This window comes from Oncorhynchus tshawytscha, linkage group LG05, assembly GCF_018296145.1.
Source record: "Oncorhynchus tshawytscha isolate Ot180627B linkage group LG05, Otsh_v2.0, whole genome shotgun sequence".
NCBI classification, from domain to species: domain Eukaryota; kingdom Metazoa; phylum Chordata; class Actinopteri; order Salmoniformes; family Salmonidae; genus Oncorhynchus; species Oncorhynchus tshawytscha.
In genome coordinates, this window is record NC_056433.1 from 31,872,306 (window position 1) to 31,900,300 (window position 27,995).

Below are 27,995 nucleotides of genomic sequence, written 5' to 3' on the forward strand. Positions count from 1 at the left end.
AACGTATCGTCACAAGCCACATATAAGGTCCTCACTTCAAAATCTACTGCCAACACCACAGCCCCTGCCCCTGCCCTTCTCTCTGCACCTTGAGAGAAGTACCCCAGGTTTCTCCATCTTGTCTCAATGCAGCGTGCTCTAAATGTGAACCCTGGTCTTCCTTTATTCTCCATAGTCCAATCTAATGAGCATCCTCTCGGTCCCTGGATGCAGCGGGCTGTGGCTCCTCTCTCTCTCTCTCTCTCTCTCTCTCTCTCTCTCTCTCTCTCTCTCTCTCTCTCTCTCTCTCTCTCTCCTCTCTCTCTCTCTCTCTCTCTCTCCTCCCTCTCTCTCTCTCTCTCTCTCTCTCTCTCTCTCTCTCTCTCTCTCTCTCTTTTGTGCTGTCTGGACAGGTGTCTAACTGAATGATGAATGTCCCTGTTTCTCCCCATATAATTGGCTACTGGCTGTTTGGCCCGAGCCTGGCTCGATGTCTGCCGGGGCGGCCACCTCCATCTGTCAATCACCAACCTGCTGCAGCCTGGCTGGACCTCTGATAGATATGCTAATAACCACCCCAACAAGCAGATTGGTTGGAACCTGCGCCGGACCAAGCAACCAAGCTAATCCATTACAGCTCTGACAGTAATAATCTCCCCCCAAACACAGGGTCCTGTGTGCTTAACGTTATTTGACCGTTCCTGTCACGTCAGCGCTGTTGGGCGAACCAGGGCAGATGATGGATGACCCGGACCATAGCCCCCTCCCATTCATCACCTGCTGTCTGACGTTGATTTTGGGGCTCATCCCGTTTCGGTGATTTTATGTTACGCTGTGATTTTTAGATGATGTTTAATTAAGAAGTGTCCACCCACTATCAAATTTACTGGGAGGGTTGTGTGGTTGTTTTTGAGTACAGGTGTGTGCGTATGCGTGTATATGTACGTAAATATCAGATCAGTGGAGGCTGGTGGGAGGAGCTATAGGAGGAAAGGCTCATTGTAATGACTGGAATGGAATTAATGGAACGGTATCAAACACATCAAACATATGGAAACCACATGTTTGTCTCCGTTCCATTTATTCAATTCCAGCCATTACAATGAGCCCGTCCTCCTACAGCTCCTCCCACCAGCCTCCACTGGTGCGTGTGTACATGTGCTTGCATATGTGTGCGTATTTCAACTGCATTTCATCTTACCTCACTTGTAAAACAGTATCATATAACAACAGGACATAGGTGTGATAAGTTATCAATGGTTTGGATTGAGTGTCCTCGCCTTCCCGACAAGCAGTTACAGCGTGTGTATCGCCGGACATGTTTATTTTAGAGAGTAATTGAACCAGGCTCACTGTGATAGATGTGATCAGAATGAAACAGACTCACCTGACAAGGGCAAATCAACCGCTCCTGCACTGTGGAGCACACCGATTAACTCCAATGGTTTTATTTTCTTTTATAAATTGGGTGGTTTGAGCCCTGAATGCTGATTGGCTGATTGGTATGACAAAACAGGTATTTTTACTGCTCTAAAAAGCCAAGTCAACAAACAGATTACCGACCATTTCGAATACCACCATACCTTCTCAGCTATGCAATCTGGTTTCAGAGCTGGTCATGGGTGCACCTCAGCCACGCTCAAGGTCCTAAACGATATCTTAACCGCCATCGATAAGAGACATTACTGTGCAGCCGTATTCATCGACCTGGCCAAGGCTTTCGACTCTGTCAATCACCACATTCTTATTGGCAGACTCAACAGCCTTGGTTTCTCAAATGATTGCCTCTCCTGGTTCACCAAATACTTCTCTGATAGAGTTCAGTGTGTAAAATTGGAGGGTCTGCTGTCCGGACCTCTGGCAGTCTCTATGGGGGTGTCACAGGGTTCAATTCTTGGACCGACTCTCTTCTCTGTATACATCAATGAAGTCACTCTTGCTGCTGGTGATTCTCTGATCCACCTCTATGCAGATGACACCATTCTGTATATTCTGGCCCTTCTTTGGACACTGTGTTAACTAACCTCCAGATGAGCTTCAATGCCATACAACTCTCCTTCCGTGGCCTCCAACTGCTCTTAAATGCAAGTAAAACTAAATGCTTGCTCCTCAACCGATCACTGCCCATCATTACTCTGGATGGTTCTGACTTAGAATATGTGGACAACTACAAATACCTAGGTGTCTGGCATCCAACAAATTGGATGCAGTCTATCACAGTGTCATCCATTTTGTCACCGAAGCCTCATATATCACCCACCACTGCGACCTGTACGTTCTCGTTGGCTGGCCATCGCTTCATATTCGTCGCCAAACCCACTGGCTCCAGGTCATCTACAAGTCACTGCTAGGTAAAGCCCCGCCTTATCACAGCTCACTGGTCACCTTAGCAGCACCCACCTGTAGCACGCACTCCAGGAGGTATATCTCACTGGTCACCCCCAAAGCCAATTCCTCCTTTGGCCGCATTTCCTTCCAGTTCTCTGCTGCCAATGACTGGAACAAACTGCAAAAATCACTGAAGCTGGAGACCCATATCTCCCTCACTAGCTTTAAGCACCAGCTGTCAGAGCAGCTCACAGATCACTGCACCTGTACATAGCCCATCTGTAAACAGCCCATCCAACTACCTCATCCCCATTCTGTATTTATTTATCTTGCTCCTTTGCACCCCAGTATCTCTACTTGCACATTCATCTTCTGCACATCTACCATTCCATTGTCCATGGCCTATTTATTGCCTTACCTCCTTTATCTTACCTCATTTGCACTCACTGTATATAGATTTTTATTTTTTTCTACTGTATTATTGACTGTATGTTTGTTTATTCCATGTGTAACTCTGTGTTGTTGTTTGTGTTGAACTGCTTTGCTTTATCTTGGCCAGGTCGCAGTTGCCAATGAGAACTTGTTCTCAACTAGCCTACCTGGTTAAATAAAGGTGAAATAAGTTTTTTTTTAAATTGCTTAATTCTCACTCAGCAGCTGACTCTCACTCTGGTCCTTGGATATAATTCCACTCCGCAAGCCTACATGTCGGAGGAAAATTGTATTATTATTTTAGATCATAAAGAATCTTTGTTGAACGGCTCTGAAAATCCAAGATAAGAAAAAGAAGAACAAAAACGAAGAACAAGAACAGGTAGGCAGACTTTCCATGATCTGAAAAGGAATTGGATAATACAATGAATATTCAGTAGTTTAAAAGTCTTGACTTTTAAATTACATCAAATGTTTTTAACATTAACAATCTACATGAAAAGAGCATTGGGGAATTAAGTTTAAACTAAACCGTATCAGAAACATGTCTTTGGAACAAATGCCTGTTTTGTTATGGGGTCCTGTCTGTAAAAACGCCAAAACCACCGTTCTGCATTTCTGTGTTGTCGGCTTCTGCGAAGATTTATGGGATGTGAGTGGTCTGGGCACGTTTGTTCTCTGGGATGACCCTGTCAGATCCCATCGCAGGCGGAGGGCAGAGGCATTTGTCACATGGACACGGCCGTGAGAGATTCTCACCACAGGATTTTATCCTATCCAAAGAGGAGGGAACCGTGATAGGGCCTAATGTTTTTTGAGCACGGCGCACACCCCTGACTCCTCTCAGAGAGACTCTGTCTTGGTGGTGACTAACCCAGGGGAGAGCTCAAACAAACAGCTGCACAGCACTACTCAGCACAGAAACTGTGGACACCTGTAATTCAAGCTTGAGCGAAAATGGAAGAATTTGCAATATAATTTACCGCGTTAAATGTAGAGCTCAAACAGCCCACTCACCAGCATGAGCTTGAGCCAAAATGGAAGAAAATACTGTATAATTTACAACACATATACACAGATTCCTAATGTCAATATCAGACTGAAATGGCTGTGGCGATGAACTCCTCTTTGGATTAAGTTCCTGTTTATAAATACACTGTGGCTCAGTCCTCCTCTGGAGCCTTGTCCTCTCTCTCAACCCCGACCGTTCCCCCGTAGAGGCCCCACTTTACCTCTGTCTGCCCGCTCCATCCGTCAGGCCCGACCCAGACTTTGTTGTCGTAATGGAGAACCAGATGAGCTCGGCGAAGTTGCTTGGCGCTCACACTCACTCCTCTCTCTCAAATCATGCTGTTTGTATGTGGCTGCTATGAAAGTGAACTGTGTTTACGGTGATCAGGGGTGTATTAATTCTGCCGATTCTGTTGAAATACGTTTCTTAAATGCAATCAGGACGAAATGGGGATAAACATACTTGAATTCATCCAATAGAAACTCTCATTTGCAATTGTTGGACTCATGATTACATCCTAGATCAGCTAGATGCAAGCAAGAGTGTGCAAGGCGGTATTGAATCTATCACTGTCTGTCACCTTGATTACTCCAATTTTATCTCTCGACCTGAGCACTAGGTTAGGGTATAGCAACCTCATGACGGTTTTTGCAGCGAAGTAAACATTGACTGTAGCTGTGTTCCGTGTTGTGTTCTGCATTTAAAAGACTCTGCGGGGAAACATGTGCGCTTAAAAAGGTACATTAAGGTGAAAAAAATGGAGACGCGATTAACAATATCAAAAAAATTAACACCGATAAACATGTCGCGTTAACGCGTTATTAACACGCTAACTTTGACAGCCCTACTTCTAACGCATGTGCTGGGAACATCTGGATATTTTATCGTCAGGTATTTTATCATCTGATCAGACACATAACTTTTGTAACACTTGTTCGGCAAGGGGATGATAGCTAGAACATAAATTAAATAAATAATTTCCAACTCATGTGAACAGGTCAGTAGAAACCTATGGTGAACTAACATCTGAATGTCTAAATGTGCTTTTTAAAACAACAGTCCTTCCCTGTAGTATTCATTTGTCTTTTCGTCATCGTGCCTTAGACAATATGCCTAAACAAATCTCACTTCTATTGCTCTCTGCCTCTCAGTGATTGCCTGATGACTTGACCGCTTGTGACAATTGTAGCCAAACAGAGGGGCCGGCTAATCAAAGTCATGTGCGTTTTCTGAGGTCCTGTTTTGACCTCTGACCTTTAATTTCTCATTAATTTGCACTGACATACAATATCTCATTTGTCAATGCTTTTCCCTATTCAGACTGTTCCACATGTGCGATTAATTAGGTTACATGTTGGTTGCTCATTTAAACCTATTTTCAACCTTTTTGAGACTCAGTCATTAGACTACTAATGTATTTTATGTTCTGTTACATTAACACATGATTTATGTGTTGTTACTACTCAGGATAAACATGAGTTAATAAAGTGCAGAGTATGAATTGACTTTTATTAACAACAGAGACGTAAATGTTTATGAGCTTGTGACTCAATGAACATGCAATGAATGATGTGTGAACACCAGAAGTTATTTCTGACTGAAAACGATAGTAAACATTTATGGATAGGTGTTGTCATTTTTACGGGCTCATCATGAGCCACTGAGGACAATAAAATAGGTGGTAAATGTGTCTGAATGAAGACGGGCTCAGATGTGGCAGCTGTAGTGTGAGAGGATGTCACATACACTGGACAACAGTGGAAACAAAGTTGTCAGGTGAATAACCTGGGACGACATCTGTCACTTTGATTCTCAGAGCAGCATCCAGTGTTGCTAGTTCACAGTCCAGCGTGCCTATCTGAATTCTCCTCTCTCTCACCCTAATCCGAGTGAAAACTCTCATGTCCAGAGATCCCAGACGCAGAAGGACAGGGCTTGAGGGAGAGGCTGGACAGGATGAGAGAAATTCTCTAATATAATCTTAAAATGGAGAGGAAGGGTGTCTGATGCCTTGGCTTAACCCGCTGATGTCAAGAGACATATAAATTACATAGAAACATAACCACATATGATGCCAGAGACATTACACTGTCGTTAGGTAGTAAATCAATATGTCCTCATCAGAATATTTTACATTAATAATGTACCAATATTACTGTATGTAACACTGTTGTCCTTTTTCTGGATCCAATGGAAGAGTAAACAGCATATACTGAATAGCAAAGTTAACATGATATTCAAGTAACCATGGCGATTAATAGTCAGTCAATTCTTGTGTGCCTTAACCCCAAATAAAATGGCTGTTGAAAGACTACAGTAGTGTTAAAAATTCCAAATCCAACCTATACGCTGTCTTTCTTTCTGAAGGGAAGGCGTTTCATTGAAGACATGAGGTCACCATTTGATATAGAATGACGTAATAGTATCTCCCTGCTTAGTGCTATGAGGCATGTCAAGGTTGATACCGAAGAGATGTTTAGAAGACCTGACACATCAAACATCACCATCCACCCTCTTATAAGAGTCCTATCCGAACGGCACTATTTATGCCCTGCTGGCCCCTCTCTCAACTTTGACCCCTGACCTCTGGCATGCATTTGCTGTAAATAAAACTGACGAGAGGACTGCTGCCGCCAAGCTGCACCACCTGATTTTCCTTATCCCCCAAAAATCTCAAATTTAAAACACCAATCGCTCCCAGACAGAGAATTGAACCATGGGCTAAACATCTATCCATGTTGCAGGGAGTCTCAAAGAAACTTTTTTGCCGATTCCGAGAGGGGAGATATACACATATGAGATTGTGTTTGACAAGGCAGCTTCAGGGGTTTTGTCATGGCATGTCTGTAGATATTACTCAGATGAGCTTACCTGGGATCAGATGGTGGATGAAATCAAGGGGGTGTGGAGTAATTCTATGCTTGTATTAAGAGGAGACCCATTACTGCAGCCCAGTAGTCAATGAAATGATTAGGGGAGAATGTTGTCATTACCGTTCAAAATCAACACGGCAATCAATAAATCATCAATAAATACTGCCATCTACTGAAATATCTTACCATTCAAATATACCTATTTTTAAGTATATAGTCATGTGACAATCTGGGTAGATGACAGTGTTACCAACTTAAAAACAAAACAAAACCTTCAACTTTTTGGTCACAAAAACATGTTTATTTTTATATAGCCCCTAACCCGAACGTAACCTATAAGCACTGCTTTCTATACCCTACATGTGGCTGCAGTTAACTTGTTGACCCCCTGTTGATAAAGTCACATTTCCCACCAGAGGCTAGATTCTCAGAGCATCTTCCAGGCTGTATGACTACCGGTATAGGGCCTGAGCCTGGAGACCTCCCTAGCCTGTTCTGGGCGATGTCAGCCTGTATCTGGGACATGGGTGCCTGGCCTGCTGCCGTGACAGGATGAAGACATGATTGAGAAGATGAGCTGGGTGAGTAGGCTGCGATTTTGTGACCAGAGGGTGAAATAAAACCACCCGCATCACCCTCTGACGATCCCTCCATTCCTTAATTGAAGAGAGGGAGAGAGAGAGAGAGAGAGAGAGAGAGAGAGAGAGAGAGAGAGAGTGAGGTGAGGAGTGTGTGTGTGTGTATATATATATATATATATGTGTGTGTGTTGGACAAAAAGGGTGATAAAGGGAAAGAGAGATCCTCAGATTAGAAAAGACATTTGGTGTTATGGAATAAATGTTTTAGAGAGTTAAGAGCAATTTCAGAGGGCACATTCAGACTCGCTTGCCTAATATCTTTACCTGGCCATAAGATCATGGCTATAGTGTGTAGTTGGTTGTGTTGCATTGCAACGGTTTGGTAGAACATAATTGAACAGAGCATGCACCCAGTTTGCAATGTTCATTGTTGATGCAAACTTGTTGGAGAAAATACAGTGCATGCATAGAGAAACAAGCCTTCATTTTATGAGTTACTGTTTTCCTGACTAACCATGCATCTTTCTCGTGTGTTAGTTCATGTAGGCCTATCTATATGGAATAAGTTAACTGGACTATTGTAATGAATTCATTACTCACTTATTACGGTTGTAGAGGCGCAGATTCCGTTTAGTTTAACAGAAGTGTTGGGAGAATTCCGCTCGCCAGTGAATGGACGTGTTCTGAAAATAAGAGTTCTCTCCCACGTGATGTTACTTTCTGCGGGAGGGATGACCCATATTTCATGTGAATAGGCGCTTGTTTCCGGCAGCCTTCAAAACGCATTTGTCTTAACTACAGTCGGGAAAAGGCTGCATGCGTTTCAGTATGCTCTTTGTTTTTTGTGTTGCCTACATCTGGAAAATACAATGGGTATCCAGACCTATGCAGTTCATTTATCACAATGATTTTTTAGCTTGTATGCAGTGTAAACTATATTTCAATGTGTTTATGTTGTGACTTTGAAATCATTATCTCCAATTGAAATACTTCGTGTCTTGGAAAATTCAACCGTCCAAACCTTTTGTTTGTTTGCGGAAGCAGATTTCGTTGATTTTAATTTAAATAACATGAGGATAACGGAAGAAATGCTTGAACGTTTCTTGTCAAATGTATACTTTTCTTAGACCAATATCAAGTTAATTTACAGCTATCAAATTACGTATTACATAGGCTAAGGAATAAAGACATCTCAGTATCATGGATTAACCACTAAGGCCATTGGTCTGAAATGCACCGTGCCAGCTGTATTTCTGTATTTTGAAAGGTATATATCTTGAAAACTTCATTGCTGGCATGCAAACAGTTTGGGCACATATCAACCATGGACTAATGAAACAAAATTAATGAATAAATTTGCCTTTAAGATGCTAATTGACATAGCGTATCAATTAAACACAATACATATTATCCATAAGGTTAGAATTAGGCTTACAAGTTGTTATTTTGCCTAGACCCTCAGTTTTGATGTTTGACACTAACTTTTAAAAATTATTTCCAATAACCGACCCATGCGGTGCACAAATCACGATGCAGATTCTAGCATCTATTTTATTTCGAGAAAACAATTTCCCCGAGTTGTATTTAATTTGTGAACAATTCGCGAGGAAAAAAATCTTCTCAGTAGTGAAAATTTAGCGTCGCAAAAATATATATATAGCCTATTCAATATTCGTATAGAGTTGACAGAGAGAGAAGATGGAAAAGCGTGATTTTAACAGGTGAAAAGCTCTTAAATGAAAGCTTAAATTGAATCTCACAAATCCAATGGTATCTTTTGATGAGTTACGTCAAATGTTCACGGACGGTGGTATAATAGGTGTAATTGCTATTTGGTGTTAGCTAAAAACAGGACACATCAATAATAGTAACTGTTTCAAAAGGCATAAAATTGATTAGGCCTATAATAAGTATCAAAAATAACAAACAATTAAATGCGGCTTAAATAACATATCAATAATATTAATAATACTAGGTTTAGTAATAATCATCATTTATAGATAATATATATAAAACGTATAGCCTAATGTTTATGTCAAAGCCTCTCAACGGACAATTTTCCCAACTATGATGAATAAAAATAAATAGGTCTAACTCGTATGCCTAACTCATAATTGCGCATTTACCATTGGCCCATGAGTCTCTCATCTCGCCATAATGTAAGTATTCTCATCAATACAGCACACAATATCATTACTGGTTGACATTGATAAATGATCCTCCAAGTAGCCCACATTTTTTTCTCAGTCCAATTCACACCCCGCAATACAGACAGCAAACTACACAAACGAATATATCCTTGAAAAATACAGCAATATCAACAATATCAACAAAACCGTATACCAACGAATTTATCAATCGACGTTGTTTAGGCTAAGTTACAAGACCCATATTGAAATGTTTTTTCCCCCCTTTTTGTCGGGGTACTGATATCATACGAAATTATTTGAAAATATGACATTTTCCTCTAGGCTTCCACTTAATTTTTTATTGCATAAGCCTATTGTGTCTTGAGAAAAACGAATTAGTGTGGCTTTGGTATTCAGCGTATCTCCCTGTATTTCGAGTAACCATAGTCCTAGGTCATCCATCATTCCTGTCAGCCTCAATCGAGTAAGAAAACAGCGACAGCAACTTCGTCCCATATCGACCAAAACTGTAACTTGACCTCATGTGTGAATACGAATGGTGTGTTATTACGAAAATCATTTTAATTTACAAAGATATGCGGTATTTCATAAATGTTTACCATAGATACAAAGCAGGAGGTAGCTAATGTGCAAATAACCACCAAACACCAACAAAAAAAAGAATGCATTCAGCTCTTAATGTTATCCAAATGAATTGGGTCACAATATCATATCATATGTTGTACAACATATGATTAACTCAAGGCATACTTCTTCTTTTTCTCCCCAAAATGTTATTTATTTCCCAGATGAAAGGGAATATGTGCTGAAAAAAAGATTCCTCCAAAAGATTTGAGGTCAAGTTTTAAAATGAGTTTTTATTTTGGTTTTTAGTGTAGAAACCCTTCCCTTCTTCCTGTGTGCTATAAAACTATTTGAATGCGATCTAAATGGAAGTCAGTCCAGGATCCACCTTACCAGTATGGAGTCAGTTCATCAGCTCTTTCAGTCTTATAAAAAGCGGGCTTGGTATTTTGCTGGGAGCTGGATGGAGCTGCAAACTCTGAGTCAATCACTCTCTTCCACAGCACATAAAGGTGGGATCAGTGATAAACTCTCACGCTATAAACTAGTGATCACAAAAGCACAAACATGGACAGAACAGTCAAATGAAAAAGCACAAGTCTATACACCACAACAGCTATTAAAAGTCTTAGTCTCCATCATCTTTTTAGATATTCCACAGTGGTTGTTTTCAAATGGTGTGCTCATAGGATGTAGTGTGTGTGTGTGAGAATATGTGTGTGTGTGTGTGTGTGTGACAACATGTGTAAGTGAGCGTATGTGTGTGTGTGTGTGTGTGTGTGTGTGTGTGTGTGTGTGTGCGGGCTGTGTGTATGTACAATTGTGACAATAGATCTTGAGCAAATACTTGAAAGTTCTTGTCTCAATGGTCCACCATTGTAGAAAAATAAATAAATAATTTAAAAAAGAACACTAATTTGTCAAAAGGTTGTTGAGGTCATTTTAGCTTCTGTTGTTCATTCAGAAGTATTTTTGTTGTTGTCTGTAAATGTTGTTTATTCCTAGATCCTAGTCTTCCTCCAGCCATGGGGTTAGTTAGTAAAGGTCAACGTGGGCAGGGTCTGTACAGGTGTGGGTTGTCCCAGGGTAGGTGTGGTCCTCTATACTCCCGTGCGATTGTGAGGTGGGCGTGGTCAGATGATGGGTACAGGTGTGACTTGGGCGGAGTCACGCTTTCATTGGACCACGCGGCAGGATGGAATTTTCCCTGAGCAAACCACAGAGGCCTGTCACACAAAGAAGAAGCCTGGGTCAGTCTCTTACAGCAAAACAAATATGGAACCTAAACCTTAGAAATTAAAGACAAATTACAACATATACATACACTGGGACAGTGCTGGTTCTTTGGTGTAATTCTTAAGGGTTCCCTAATAGATAACTGTTATGACTGACTCCATCATGCATAGGATAACCACATATTACTGCAAAAACAACCCCACATGGATCCTTAGGTAAATTTACTGCCATCACAGATCAGCATACGGTCTCACTACAGATTAAATTAGGTGAGGTGAACAGCCTCCTGTATTACGCCATTACAGTAATCGGTCAATGATCATTCAATGAGAAATGATTGGATGAAACAGTCAAAAAAATTATATTGCCAACATTTATTCAGCTTGAGTGCATAAGATGTCTATGTGGGCTGTATTTAAAATTTAGGCGATGTGCCGTCGCTGCAATCACCATCATGCTCTTTGGACTTCATTAGCAAAATCTGTGGATTATCGGGAAGGGAAAGGGGCTGTGTTGGCGGAATTGGCGCCCAGTGAAAAGTGAGGCAAACGCGGGGTTCCCTATTTACATATAAAGAGCTCAATTAATCAAGGTAAGTGTCATTATAGCGTGGCTCATTGAGCAGTGGAGTGTGGGTGTTAAATAAAATACGGTGAGCTCCAGTGCCTCCGGCAGGCGATACATCTTGATTTGTGAACTGTCAGCAGGGCTAGAGAGCTGATAGGGCTGGAGGGGGACAGAGGGAGTCGAGAACCCCACACTCTTAATCATATTGGGCCCCGAGAAGGAGATGAGGAGGATGGAGAGAGGAGAAAAATGGAGAAAGAGAGAGAGATGGAGTGATGGAGAAGGATCGAGGAACGGGGTGAGAAGGAGAGGAGAGAGGGAGCAAGAACATTTTTTTTAAATAGATGGGGTGTTGTGGAGGAATAGGGGGACGATTGAGGCGAGGGGTGAGGAGGAGAGGAGTAGTGAGGAGGGAGTGGGAGAAAGAGAGAGAGGGAGTGATGGAGAGGAATAGAGAAATGGCAGAGGAGGCAGGGCTTGTGGGTGACAAATGTAGCAGGGGAGAGAGATTAAGGCAGTGCTTACTTCACCGTCTTCTTCAGGCTTGCCTTGGTTGGAGAGGGTTTACATGTAGTGCCACTGTCCATCCATGCCCATATTCATTCCCATGCCACCCATTGGTCCTGCAGAATGAGTGACAGAGAGAGGAACCAATTACATGATGCAATATACACAGGTTCATATAAAACTGCAATATTTAACCCATGAAGACAAACAGAACCAAAACTGATTCCAGGCTACATTGGTAGAAAGGAACAAATAACCAGTGGTGTAAAGTATTTAAGTAATACTTTAAAGTATTTTTTTGGTGTATCTGTACTTTACCATTTATATTTTTGACAACTTACTTTTATTTCACTACATTCCAAAAGAAAATAATGTACTTTTTACTCTATACATTTTCCCTGACACCCAAAAGTACGTTACATTGAATACATTGAATGCTTAGCAGGACAGGACAATTATCAAATTCACGCACTTATCAAGAGAACATCCCTGGTCATCCCTACTGCCTCTGATCTGTCGGACTGACTAAACACAAATGCTCTGTTTGTAAATTATATCTAAGTGTTGGAGTGTGCCCCTGGCTATTCGTAACAAAAAAAAAGACACGAAAATGGTGCCATCTGGTTGGTTTAATATAGAGAATTTGAAATTATTTATACTTTTACTGTCAATCCTTAGGTATATTTTAAGAATATTTTTGCAATTATATTTACTTTTGATACTTATGCATATTTTAAACCAAATACTTTTAGACTTTTACTCAAGTAGTATTTTACCGGGTGACTCACTTTTACTTAAGTCATTTTCCATTCCAAGGTATCTTTACTTTTACTCAAGTATGACAATACAGTACTTTTCCCACCACTGCATATGACATGGTGAGAATAAAGGTTGCTTACCGCCAGGTCGAATTCCCATGTGCTGCTGGCCGTCGAGTACAAAGCCTCCCATTGGTTGACCGTCAGGGCTGTATGCTGTCCCCTGGCCCACTGTGGGATGTAAAATAAACCAGAAATGGGTCAAAATAGAGATATAATACTAGATTAGTATGTTTAGAGGCCATAAAACAGAAGAGATACACCGTAACAATAAAAGTGGCATTCAAAAAAATCATTATCTACATAAAAAATAATCATATAGTACAATTAAATATATGACAGAGCAACATTATCATCTCATCGTATTATTATCAATTAACAAATGTAAGTTCTGGTTAACCTGTTCTGTTAGACTGGTCAATCATAGGCTGTACTATTCTCCTCCTGGCGTTGATGAACCTGGAGAGATGGTGAAGATAGAAATGGAGAGAAAATTCCAATCACTGTCCGGACAAACATGGACTATACAGTTCACAAAGCTTCTCAATGCTTTAGATCTCCTTTGCATTTATCTCCCGGGTCTACTTAAGATAATCTTACACAATCAAAGCATTCAGAAATCAAACAGAGTGTGACAATTTCCTACCCCAGTTTTACTAGCGTACTAATCTCTCGTGATCTAGGGTGTTAGGAGAAAGCCACATACAGCATCTTACCAAGTCTATTGATTTGGGTTTAGCCCCTTTAGCCTTGGGCTGTGATAAGGCTAAACGTTTTGCCAATTTTGGGCAGAGACGTACCACTACCCAAAAGAACGGACAGCTTGGTAAACTAAGCATTTGCCTGCTTTGATAAGTGTATTGAAGTTGATCCATGAGAAAAATCCATAGACTTCTTAACTCCTTGGGATTAGAGGTGCACGTCTATGTAATTAGGTCCGTTGAGAATCTGATACACTTAAAAAAAAGACCCTACCATGGGATTCTGGGACGGGGGAGGATTAAATCGCGAGAAGCCAATGTCATCTCAATTCATCCAAAACGGACCCTGTGTAAGCCCCAAATAAAATGATTCCTTTTAGATGACACACCATAACTGTATCCTCAAAACCAAATCCCCCTGTCTCTGTTCCTCTTTCCCAAAATATGCTAAGCCATCTACAAAGGGGCAAGGGTGCTGGGCCTTAAATATACTTTAATCCATCATGTTATACATGTAAAATGAGGCTGGGGGATCGTGTGGGGAGGAGGGACACACACACACACACACCTCCCCTTTAAAGTTTCAGTGTGTCCACCAGACAGTGAATATAGATAGAGCATGTAAAACAGTTCCATTTCAGTTCCATTTCCAAAGAGCTGAGCTTAGAACGGCTCTGCTTCTCCTAAAACATGGCTGTAGTGTAGTTGCAAATGAGAGCATAGTCACCAGTGCTGGGAGGAGGCAAGAAGGAAAGACAAAAAGGAAGAAGGAAAGGACAGACATAAAGAAGGAAAGGAAGAAAGAAGGAGAGAAGGAAGCACAAGGGTTAGGGTTAGAGTGGGGACATGGGGGTGAGCTACTCACCAGTTGTTCACTTGCAGGATGGTGAGGCCTGTGTCCTGTGCTAGTTGCTTCTTCTGTTCCTCTGAAGGATAGGGGTGCTGTGGTAAACAGAGGACAGAAAGAGAAGAGTCTGTGCTTCAGTCGAAAAAAGAACACCCAGCTTGCATTCATTTCGAATGATCACGTCTAGAATGAAACACCCTGAAACACCCTTTAAAGGGAAAGTCGCTCAGGAAATGTAGTCAAGCCCTGTGACCGACTCCCATCCACAGTGATCCTTGGCACATATACACACACACACACAAGTCTCTCTCTCTAGTTAGCATAAGCACAAGTGAACAACCAAGACTGACCACTGCTTGGCCCCAGCCCCAAACACTTTGGACTTAAAGCGTGTGGCATTGTTTGACATTATTTGACATTATTTGACAAATGATCAGATGCGATACAAAGGGACACAATTGCCGCCTTTGTTAGGGCCTGAATAGGGGCCCCGGCTCCTGTCTCCCTATCCCTGCCTCTCCGCTGGCGGTGTGACAGAGGGAGGAGGGTGGCAGATGGCAGACAGAGGTGACCCATGTACAGGGTACAGGGTCGGAGGCGCGTCCCCATTTTGGCGCTGTCAGGGCCACAGCCACCTCCTGTGGTCATCGGGTGAAGGATGAGCTTCCAAGCACTTCATTTTTAAACAAGGCTTTCAGGCATATACATGTATGCACACACTCAGTCACACAAGCGTGCACACACATGCAAACATATACCACACACACACACAGAAACCGACATGGTAGTGACAAAGGCCACTGTTACCACAAGTGATCGTCATGGTCACCTCCCAGCTTGGTGGCTGACAGTCTAGTGACGGATGGCTCAGTGCTCCTCCCTCAACCCAGCAGAACCCCTCTGTCTGGAAAAAAAACAACCCACTTTGCTAATGTCCCACAGACTGTTGTCACGTTGGGGCCTCTCTCCAATGTACAACCAAAATTTACTCAGGTCACTCTGGGGCAACCTGTCATTGAGCTGTGGACTTAATCCTTTTTTATCTCCAAGCAAAGGAAAGGGTCTCATGGTTAAACAAGAGGACCCTTTTACAGCTGCATTTCAAAACGCAATGTATGTTTGTCGTAACTAATTATATACATTGTCTAGAACAGAGCGTCACAAAGATCCGTCTTCATCGGCATGCAGATGGAGGTCTTCAAACAGCGTGGCTCGCATGGAAACCAACAGTTACTGTATGACCATGCTAATGGGCCAATAAGGAATCCTAGAAGTAATGTAAACCTCACACAGCTGCTTTCTCTATAGCTTTGTAGAGGAGGATCGTTAGAGTTCTTTCCTCAGAATAGGGACTACAAAAGCTGGAGGCTAAGACCATCTAGAGAATCCCCCCCCCTCTGTCCCTTCTCCGATGCCAGCCTCAACGGTAAAGTCGGGACAAAACATAATCCGGCTCCTTTCACAATTCACACCCTCCGCGGCCCCGATGAATGCTTGATCGCCTGGGTGTTGCAACTGGACCATTCAGAGGACATTGAGGGGCCCTCACACAGTGTTCACGAGGCACATCCTGCCACGACAAACACTTGTGCTTAACCAATTAGGCTGAAAAGGGGGAACAGAGAGGGGATAATTAAATTAGCCCTTCTTTGCCTCTTCTTTTTTTAACTGGGGAATCTAAAGGTGGGTTTTTAGAGGAAAGGATTGCTGCCTGTACAGGAGCTGTGTGTCCGCTTTTCACCCGGCAACCAAATAAGAGGCTATGAAAACATCTAAGAGCGGGAAGAGGAGAAAAGTAGAAAAACTGAGGAGTAAGAGGCAGTGGCGGCGTCTTTTGGGCCCGTATATAAAAGGTGAAACTCTCCTCATTGAGGATTGGTTGGAAGTCGCTGGAATGTGAGCTAGTCCTTTCACTTTGGGAAAGTAGCCTATTCTGTTTTTGTAAAACGTAGTTCAGACGCTGAGTAAAGTGGCATCATTCCTAACAAGTGTGGTATGATGGAGAGGCCACGTTTAGACAACATACGCTACTTGTCTTTTACACCGCTCTCTGTGCCTTTGTCTCAATGACTGTTCTCACTAAGAAAACATCCGAGAGAAAACGGCTCGGCGAAGGACTACAAAGCCACAGGCCGACGCCCTTGTGTTGTTGCGCATCGAGTGTTGGATGCAAGACCTTCAGTTCTCAACCGTTATTACTATTGCCCCTAGGGGTACTTGGCCTACTCTAGGAGTACTAGACAAGCCATAAGATATATACAAAACATAGGCTTCATGGTTAAATTGATAATAGTCATGACCAGTTGCACCTGATGGTGTGATTGGTGTACAATAACCAAAAAAAGGTTGAGAACCACTGCATGAAGGGAGAATGTCTGGAGCTGGTGTTAGGCTCGGCCTGCCGTCTTACCGTAAGGTGCTGGAAGAGCCACGCTCGCATGATATTGGTGGCCACTTTGGGGAAGATGCCTCTCTTCTTCTGCCGCTTCTTGTCCTGGTCGTCCTCGTCCCCTGTGCCCGGTGATGCAAGGCTGTTGTCGAGGCCGTCTCCTGCGATAAGAGAAAGAAGTAGAGAAGAGAGGTGGCGGGATACGTTAGGAGAGAGAAGGCTTTCATTTCGGCACATCACCGCCATTCGCCACGAACACACATTAAAAGTGCAGCAGAGGTCTAGGGCATGGCAACAGCATAGCAACACAATATTCCACATATCTTTCACATTTGCATCTCCTCATCCACACTCTGCTACAGTGTCTGGATATTGAAGAGAGGTTCATACAGCATACTGTATTGAGAGACCTCAATAAAAAAGCCAGGCTATTAACTCAATCTGAGCTACAAGTTTGACATGAAGTAATGACCGCGGGATCCGGGCTGTACACTTGACATGAATAATGACTGTTAGTGCTGTGGCCGGACACAATGCGCAGGCAGCAGCGTATTTATTTATATACACCGTTGTTTGATATAGACTAATGATTTGGTTATAAAAAAAGAAAAACACGAACAATAACAAAAACATCAGTTTTAACCTCATGGTTAAAGCTATGAGAGGACAATAACATATCAAACATTAGGCTAGGGATGTGTTGGTGGGTGGATGGGGGGGGTTGTGGTCATTTCCCCTCAAGCCCCCCATGTGTTCAGTGACCCACACCCCACCCTTCCACCACCCCCTCCCCTCCAGTCTGTCTGTGTTGGATTGTCGGACTCACACACACACCACCTCTCTCCTCCTGGCATTATTAGCAGGGCATCGTCGTTCGATTTCTGCGGGAACCTTCACACGGATCAAGGCTTCCTTTTAAACTGAGATTTCCGAGGCTTCCGCCCCTGCCCTTGCTCCCCATCACAGCACTCTCTGTGCACTCTCTCCATGTCTCTCCTCCCTTTCCGACATTAATTGTGCATCAGCAGAGATGATTTACTTTTAACAGTGGTGGTTATTTTTCTTGCCCTCTGGGCAGAGATGCCTTGAAAGCCTGCCTGGAGGGCATGTGAATAATGTATCTGAGAGACCCCTCCCCCAGGGCGGGACAGGAACCCTACTTTTCTTAGGATTCACCATGGCATGTCTTTTTGTTTTTGGGGATGCATCAATCAAAGGGGCTTCTATATATGCGCCCATATTCATGCATAAATATTTAAGCTAATGAATATTGACATTAAAAAGGATGAGTTGGACTGAGTGGGTTGGGACGGGGGTGAGGGGAGAGAGAGGAGGGGGGGTGGGAGTTTTGACGGATGGTGTAATCCGTGGACCGGACAGGGCATAGGTGATGCTTCACTTTGTTCTCCATACCCCACCTTCTCTGTCTGTAGATGTTATAACAAGTTGTTATAACAGTTTTATTCTCTAAGGAAATGATGAGGTGTGTTGTGGGTGCAGAGTACTTGAAGGATGGTGTTGAAGACATCTGTCATTTCAGAGGACAATTAGTATCCTGTCTCACAGGCTGGGAGAAACACCACTCAAGACATGCCTTCAATGGTGAAATAATCAATACAAACTATGCCAATCAATCATTAAATGCTCGGGCTTAGCTGGAAATCAAAATGACCAAAACCAATATTGGTCATTTTAAGTCATTTTGTCCTTGAAGCAAATAACTGAAAAAAAGAAAGAAAGACAGAACTCACTAGCACGGCCTAATTATATCTAAGGAACATCAAGCCCCCTCATGCCCCCCTCCTCCTCTCCCCCATCCTTCTCTTTTTTCCTGCTCCAGAGAGGGAAGGCCTAAGGGCAGATCCTCCGCTACGCTAATCGCTTCTGACTGTTCCCTGGCAACTCAGCCAATCTAACCAGTGTGATGGTGCACTACTTGCAAAGTTGTATCCATGGAACTCTCCTCCCGTGACCTAGCCCCCTTCGCCTGCCTGCTTGCCCAGCTCCCTCCCTGCATGCCCCAGTGTCTACACGCGTAACATAGAGGAGGGGGGTTGCTGCCGCAAGGAAAGCTGGAGTATCGCCTCAGGCGCTTTAGGAAAAACAGTACCCTAAGATATGAAGAAGAGTAGCATCCTTGTCTGGCTTCCGCTTCCACCCCCCCACCACTTCCCTACCTCTCTCTCTTTTTATCTCTTCCTCTCTCTCATCAACAACAGCAGAAACCCGTTTTCCTACAGTCAGGTATAAACTGGGACAACTAGAGGCAAGAGAATCCACATGATGACATGTCCATACAAGACAAAGTGCAGGGTGGGCTACTAGCTAGCAGAACTGATTGCTGTATCCCGGTCCTGCATCGGTGATGCGAGCCTAGTGCAGCTTGCTTAATGAGCTCACCGGGACCTGATCCATCACCAGTGACACTTCTCAGCCCTCCTGTTATTACCCATGATGCACGCTGCTAAATGGGAGCTGCTGTCTGGCAGCTTGCCAAAACACGGCGAATCCATAGCGTGAAGATCTTGATAATTGCTGAATCTTCTCCCCAGATCACGAGTATGTCTAGAATTGTGCCTTCCGTAGGCCTATATCCTATTGATGGCGAGTGGTGATTGATAAGGTTTAGATATAGTTCTCCTGCCTCACTCCCTTGTTATTTGTGAGAACATTTTGTGACAGGTTCTATAGGGACATTAGCCTGCAGTGTCATTGCTGTTCTTCGGTGGAATCCGGAGGAGACTAAAAGATGCACTGACTGCATCCTGTTTCTTCCTTCTCTGCATTCCCCTCTTGTACAGGCGCTTTGCAGCAGCTAGCGCCCCTTGGGTTCCTTTCCTTTCATTTTTGCCTTTGTCATGGACATTCAAAACCCCTCCCCCCAAAAAAAAAACATTCCTAGGATATCTCAGCCTTTTTAGCTCTGCCCCTGTGCCCCATCTGAGAGAGTCACCCTGGGGGAGGTGTTATCAAAGAGAAAGCCCTCTGCATATCACACAGCTTACAAGGAAACAACCAAAGACTGTATAAGCCATGGGTTAGCGGTTAGCCACATGGCTAACACAGCCATAACCATACCACCACCAACTAACCACATATCACATACCTGTGGTTGATACCCTCACGAGAACCACACAGCAACCAACCATAAGGCTCCCCGATTAGTTAAGATTGTAGGTTAACCCTTTAAAAAAGGCTTTTATCATTGGCCCAGAAAACCATGACAAATATCCATTAGGACAATAGGAGCTCCCTCATAGTAGCAGGTGCTTTGAAGAGCATCGGTAATCTCTTACCCAGGTCTGCACTACTGACGTAAGGGCCCCACTTTGGCCCCCAGTTCCCTTCCTATGTTAAAAGTGTTTGCTTTCCTCATCCCCTTGAATGAGAAAAGGGGATGAAAACAAGGGATGGAAACGAGGGATGGAAAAAGGGCAAAGGGGCCCTAGGAGGAGCACAAGGAGCAGCAGGTAGGCACGGCAGCATCAGATCCTGCTACCAGGGGCTTTTTCTCCTCTTTGTTCATCCATACATAAAAAGTGGCTCTCTCGGCAGGGGGGATTGTGCTTCCCCCGTCCTCTATGCATTCTCTACCCAGGTCAAAAGGGCAGGGAGGCATGGACCTTGGGTGTTCCCCTGCTGTTGTTTAAAAAAAAAAGCCCTCCTGAGGAACCAAGGAAAAAGCCGTTCGCACCCATCCTCATCCCCTCGCTTTGCTGACATACAAGTCAGATACACAGTGTTACTGTGTTAAAGCATCCAATTACATTACAAATAATGCAGGCATGGATATTAAGTGCAATTTGTTTGACATGTTTTCAGATAGTTAGGATAAGTGAAGAAACTCTGGTAAAATCAGAGGAGGAAGAGAATTAATCTGTGTTTCTGGCTGTCCTTTCATCCTCAGAATTGCTGTTGTCTTGCAAAGCACCCTCCCATTGTTTAGCTCAATGCCCTGGCTATTGATGCCTGATGGGCAGAGGGTGGTAAGTTGCTTTAAAGTCTATTCTATTTTTACTGTGGCCATAGGAGATAAAAAGAAAAACAAAGTCATAAAACCCTTATAGCCTCCACTGAGCAAATCACAGGCCAAATTAACAGCCGGCACACGGACAGCAACCCAAGTAGGCTACACTACAGCAATGCTCGGCAGAATCATGCAAAACCAGTAATTGGCAGTAATGACACTCATCAGACAAGCCATTATATAACAGAGACCAGATTAAACTATAGAACTATTTCCATAACCTGACCTGGATAAGTGATAAACCACAAAGTCACTATCAAAACTCAATCAAATAGCTGTTGATTCAACAACAATCTCTTATCAACTTTATCTGAATGATAAGTGTAGAGCAACAACAACCGCTTATCATTAGGATCTCTGGAAAGACTAAGTTTACCCTATAGCCTACAAAGAAAATACCATTGCCTTTGTATGGGGTCAGCACTGAGGTCAACCTTTGATATGGAGTTGAGTCTAAAGAGAAGCTGTGGGTCTCTTACCGAGTTCACTGCTGTTGTCCCCACTCTGGGAGACGTGGCCCCCGCTGGAGGGCCCCGGGGTGCCCACAGAAGGCGTGGAGTGGGCGTCTTCCAGGTCTCTCCAGGACGCCGGGTTCTGGGGTCCACAGAGGTTCATCGTGTCATAAACATATCCCAGCCACACACCAGGAGAGGAGAGAGAGAGATCACATTAGAGAGCAGTGGAACAGTATGCCATTACTCAATATCAATGTAAATCCCGGACACACACACGCACGCACCGCTTCTCTCTCTCCTCATTATTAGCCGATATACCACAGCACACAATATGGAACAATCTGACCCAGACCTCAATAAGAAAATAGAACAAGATCCAAAGAATCAATAATCCCAAACTCAAAGTTACCATTTTCCCTGAAACTGAGATGGCCCCCACAAAAAAGAACAAAAGCGAAGAGAGCTTATATTCAGCTAAACCTGCTAATACTGTAGAGCAAAACCGTTCAGCATCAGAGCTCCAGCAACACTCCTCCCTATCCTGATTCAGAAGCCCAGTATCTGTCCGAACCCCTATTTATTGGGCCATATAAGGGCAGGGACCATGGTACTTAGACAGACTTAAGCTGAGGGCCAAACAGCAGAGCAACCTCTTCAGCCTCCTGGCTGTCAGCTGTTTGCCGGATGGTGCTCAGATGAAGAGCTCAGCCAACGACAAGAATAATCACGGCAACAATGGCAGCGCAGTGTGAATGAGGCCTCTCGACGAGCTCGACGAGCAGGCCCCCTTTTCCATCCCAACACACAGTAATTAGAAAGCTGTTTGTGTGGCATCCCCATTCAAAGTGCCATGTGTTTCCACGTTTATCAAGCAAACGACGGGGGTTCTTTACCCACACGCACTCCAGCTGTTAAGATGGCATTAATTACTGATACAGTGTGGTCCATCATTCTTTAAAATGTATCATAAAAACTGCGACCCATAATGGCAGAGAAGTTGATGAGGTAAGTATAAGACATTACGATATCCGGATTGCTTTCTCAACTCACATGATCTTCAAATCATAGGAAAAATGGCAGTATCAACTAGCTGGTTAACCCGATTCAAATATACATTTTTCAAGCCAGTCGTACCTTAACTCAAATGAGTATTATCACTTGGTAAATGTGCGATATAAAAAGGTGCTAGAGCAGGGGATGGCAAAAGAGAGGCAGAACATGATGTCACTTAGAGAAACATACTCAGACCAATATATTTTCTTGCCTTCACACATTTTATCACTGTGAGGGTTAGCCTTCACTATAGAAAATGAATGAGTAGAGGAAACATAGTTCTAAACTCCACAATAATTGTTTTTTTATTAACTTCTCACACGTACACTAGTTGCTGTTAGTCTCACAAGTCAGACAAATGTTACTGAAATCATGCAAATGGGCAGGACTGGAAACGGAGGCTAAAGTTGCCTTCGTCAACACATAGCTAACATAAACAAACAGCTGGTGTTTCTTCTCAAACTTGAACTAGGCCCAACATACGGTGTGGTTGGCGTTCACATACAACATTCCTTGTGTATTGCATGTGCCCTCACACCCAGAGAACTACAGCTCATACATAATGCAGTGGGTGAAGTGGTCCTGTATGGCTCAGGTAGCAGAGCATAGAGCTTGTGACACCAGGATTGTCGGTTTGATTCCCGGGGTCTACCATACATCAAATGTATGCACACACAACTGCAAGTCCTTTTGGAATTAAAAACGTATATTATATTACGAAGGGAAACTGGATCCCAGGATGACCAGCAGGAAAATGTCCCGTCTTGTCAGACGAATTAACCTTGACAGTGTTTGTTTGTGTCTACAACCGCCGAATCAACAAAGTGCAACATCATCCAAAAATGGAAGTGAATGTGGACAGTGGATAGCATTTCTTTTGGCTTACTTCTGAAAAATCGACTGTACATGACAGTAATCTAATATGAGGAATTTCCCCAACAAAGTTCCTGCCATTGCTCCAATGCTAAGTTTAAGGAACCGTGCCATCTGAGATGACATGTGTGACAGGGGGAGTGGGTATTGGGAAGAGGAAGAGCCAGAGTAGGGGGCACCCTATGGGCACATGAATTGACAAAGACCCCCCCTCTTTACTGACAATAATAATCTGATTGGATTCGCATTCAAGTGTAAAATCAAAACACTAGAAGGGGAAGGAGAGGAGAAAGATCCATTACCATTACCTCAAAGTAAAAACATCAAAAATGCAATTTAGGAAAGAATAGAAAATTATAGAAAATTGACTTAGGAAATTTCTAATAAGCACATTCTCATCTAATACACAACATATGCCATTGGCAGACGCTTTCATCCAAAGCGGCTTACAGTCATGCGTGCATACAATTGTCATTCTCTCTCGCTCACTCTCGGATAAACAGATAAAGTAGATGATTTATACAATAGAGCAGAAGAAGGTTAAGAACGAAATAAATCATTCCCTCTCGTATTCCTCCTATTTTTAAGAAGACACGAAAGCTCTATGAAACTTCCCTACACACCAACAGGACAACATATAATGAGAACGCACACACATGAATTAAGCGACTGATTGTCTCAGTTTTGCACACACCAATGTGCATTAGATAACGTTTTGCTAATAGGTTATTAATACAAAAATCGTTTAATACCAGTAAATTACATTTGACCGTCTATTTTAAAAGCTGTTGATTACATGTGTTATCTATTAAACTGACTCACAATTACGCACATCTCTTGAAATTATATTTTTTTGTACGTCACAAACACCATGTAATTGGGACCCCTTGTCAAAAGTAGCACCAATATGTTGGCTAATTTCAAAGCCGAACCACTCACGTGATCTGCTAGATTTGTGGAGGATCCTGTCAGGTCATCGAAGTCAGATTTGCAGCCATCTCGGTCGTCTATGACCAAGTCTATGGGCATTTTGCCTTTCAAACAACTGATGTACCGATGGCAGAAGTTGTCGCAGAGCTCGTGCACCTATTCAATGAAAATTCGTGTTAGCAGCACTCTTAACACAGGACATTCGTGCAGCAGCCAGGTAAACTATATGCTTAGTGTGTTCGAGTAAAATATGCAGTTATGAGTACAACTGTGCGATTATATCAGTGATTGCAGGACGTTTTGACAAAAATATAGAAAAACACAAAAAAGCACAGAGTAAATATAGGTCTACAATACAACAACATAATTTACCTTCTCTAATTCCAAAAGATGAAATCGTAATACTTGTATAGCTTGGATCATCTGGAAAAGGAAAATATAAGAGTTAGGCTTAATTCATGCTGGCATGTTGACCTCAAATGGATAGTAACTAGCCTATCGTCGCTGTCTGATGAAAAGCTCAACAGAAAGAATAAAACGCCCATATTTTCCTATTAACGAGCATATTATAAAACTTCAGAAGCTATTCTGAATATATTTTCTTGGTCCTAGAGTCATGAAATGTTCAGAGTACAGTGAGGGGAGTTACTGCTTTCAATTAATGTAAAAATAAAAAATAAATGAAAATTGGCGAAAACGGAGATGAGGTTTTCATTAGACAGCGACTGCATGAATGCCCACTGCAGGCATATACAGTACAGCAAGTGATATGTAACAGTATTCTACATGAATTAAAACAATGTATTTTCTTATTCAAATGGATTCAACAGCACAGCAATGGTTCCTAGAGTCCCTGCTTTGGGGATGCCCAAGGCAAGGACCTCCGCGGCTTCCAACTGCAGAGGAACAGAATAGGCTTTGGATAGACTCGTGTGCATTTCCTGTTGCTCCTTCAAATGAACGTTTTGAATATCCGTGTCGTGTTCAAATAAAGTGAACTCAAACAAGCCCATATTACACTATTTATCCAGCTGCGCAATTGATGCGTAAACAGTTGATTTGCAGGTTAACTTGCTTACCAAGTTGTCCAACTCTGGATTCGATGAAAATAACGGTTTCTCTGCACGTATCTATAAAAAAAATATATATAATATGAGTCTATTGTCTGCATACAGCAATCAGTCAATCAATCCATCCACCTATCAATCAAACATTAAATAAATGAAGGAAAACATGTTTAACATTTACAGTAACCTTCACAACAATAATATCTGTATCCCCATCTTTGCTGACAAAACGTGGCTTAAACCACAAGTAGCCTACCTGTTTTGCAAAGACAGCGATGTCTTCGTTGAAGGAGTCTGACGAGCAGACATCGCCGCCCGCTACTCCAGGCTCCCTCGGTGTGCAGGTCGCCAACTCACACTTTTCAAACACCAGTGCTAGCAGAGGGAATAACGGGTGACTGCAACATGATGGAAACAAAACGTAAATATGTGTTCCCACTTTCCAGGAATATTAGATAAAAACATGTTTTAAGTGGGCTGCATTGCACTTGATCCGTGTTTTATATTTCCGGATGTCCTACAATAGCTGACAAAAGGGAAGTGTCTCCACTCAGAGTAAGGGCCGAATCTTGAGATGCAATATGCTCGTAAAATAGGCCTAGATTTTTTGTGGTTGCGCAAAATGAATTAAATTCGATTTACTCAATCATGTCAAGTTAGAATTTGGTTCTAACTTCTGACTAAATGATTTTAAATACTTAACTTGTAACTGTTATTTGTAGGCTATATCAAACATAAGAAAACCCAGTGTAAAACCATGGGAAAAGTCTGATGCACACCCATAGATTTGATCTTTGTCTCTTTTTAGTCCGTCGTTCACAGCGCTGCCCATGCTGCTGGGCATGATGTTGTGGGGTGCGTGGGCTCCATAGTGCTGGGTTGGATGAGGAGGCGGACCGTGGTTCAGGTGGTGGACTTGCGGAAGCGGCCGGGGAGCATGCGGGTCTCCATACATAGACGCCGGGAGTCCAACCCCGTCCATCCCACCACCATAATGGGCCAGCTCATCGTACTGGATGGAGAAATACAGTTAAGTGTGAGAAACTCGAGGACTGTCTGTTGGCATGCTTCTATCACGGATATAAGAGAGGCTACAGACATCCCCCTCCAAACACAAGCCTTTATGCATGAGGATGACAGTAAACATTCATCTAATCAAATTGCCCATGCATGGAAAACAGAACAATGCATCGAATACAGGGTCCAGACTTCTTATGGGTATTCCAAAAGGAAATTGGATTCAGTTTGATCAACTCAGAAATTAGACATTGCAAGTGCACTAAGACCTACCCTTTGTGCCATCGACATGCGCTTGTCTTGGAGATACAGAGTGGTAAGAAACAGCTACTGTCTCAGTCCGCAGAGAAGGTGGCGTATGAAGTTGATGCCTTTTACCTCCGATTGAATATTGTAATCCGCAGTGGCAATAAAAAGGAAACCCGCAGCAAGGTGAAGATGTGTCTTTTTCAAGAATAATTAATGCAATAGTCTAAATGGCGAAATAACCATGGCGGATAATACTAAGAACCTTCGGTTAAAAGTTTTTCTAATAAGCGCATCGACAACCCTCGTGTATTGGTCCTGCTGTCAATCACCGAGACTGCTTGTCAAGGTAATCTATAGCCCATACAGTTGATAGAGCTGATTCGTTCCAGAAGGCCGTATATTGATTCCAACGCACCGTTTTCCCTGAAAACGAAATGTAGCCTAAGAAGAAAGAACTTCCCAGGACAAACAGGCTATATCGATGCGTCGGTCCTCGTGGCCATTGCCTACTGCTCTGAAATGTGAAGGTGTCAGCGAATGTTTGCAGGTTGGCTGTGAGCGCGCTTATAGGATAGACTGGCTCCACTGATCAGCGGTAGAAGGTGATGACGGAACCTGGAAAGAGGGAGGGTTTAACCAGTCCCATACTGCCAAATAAAGGGGGACTGGAGTAAAGCCCATGACACGCCAACGAATGTTGTTTGCATTGGATAAGGCAGAGGGTGACGCAAAATAACTGTCACATCTTGTCACCAAGGCGGTGAGGATATCCATTGCAATTAGCGCAAGAAAGGAATTTGGTTGATGACAATTCAACACTTTAACTATTCCCTTTGAACGTAACCGTCAAGAAAACTGTACTTATTTGTTTTAATGATCTAACTTTTACAAATGTCTGATTATTTTTAGAGCAGTCTTGAGAAAATATAATTATATTCCACTTTCTGTACTAATGATCAAGGTATAGGCTTACATTATAGCATGCATAGTATAGGCTGTGGATAGGATATAAAACAGGAGTTGAATTTCGGCGCAAATCGCCTCACTCAGCCGTGACATTGCTCACCCAGTCATATTTGGATATACACTATAAGAAAAAAAGGTTCTGGATAGAACCAATATCGGTTCTTTATAGAACGAGGTGCCATGTATGAAGCAAGCACATAACCTTTTTTGGCTCTATCTAGAACATTTTTTTTCTATGAGTGTAGCATATATATAGGTTGAATCGGATATATTTTGGGCACCTATTTTGCTCTTTATGACAGATAATGATACCTTGAAGTATGCCTTCCGGTCCAGCGCCAGGATTGGATAACAATGCATCCGTAAACAGAGTT

General features: G+C 42.8%; 1 protein-coding gene across 1 annotated transcript; it reads right to left on the reverse strand.

Annotated features, from left to right (window-relative positions):
- Nucleotides 1–9,877: 9,877 nt before the first annotated feature.
- On the reverse strand, nt 9,878–27,284 carry meis2b (Meis homeobox 2b). The gene is made up of 13 exons (XM_024420689.2): nt 26,680–27,284; nt 26,169–26,401; nt 25,646–25,787; nt 25,402–25,452; nt 24,695–24,745; nt 24,332–24,478; nt 21,491–21,605; nt 17,006–17,145; nt 14,614–14,690; nt 13,448–13,506; nt 13,129–13,218; nt 12,248–12,345; nt 9,878–11,145 (listed from the first exon to the last, which is right to left on the reverse strand). Exons 1-12 carry the CDS (start codon nt 26,695–26,697, stop codon nt 12,287–12,289), a joined length of 1,182 nt encoding a protein of 393 aa, XP_024276457.1. The 5' UTR covers nt 26,698–27,284; the 3' UTR covers nt 9,878–11,145; nt 12,248–12,286.
- Nucleotides 27,285–27,995: the final 711 nt, after the last annotated feature.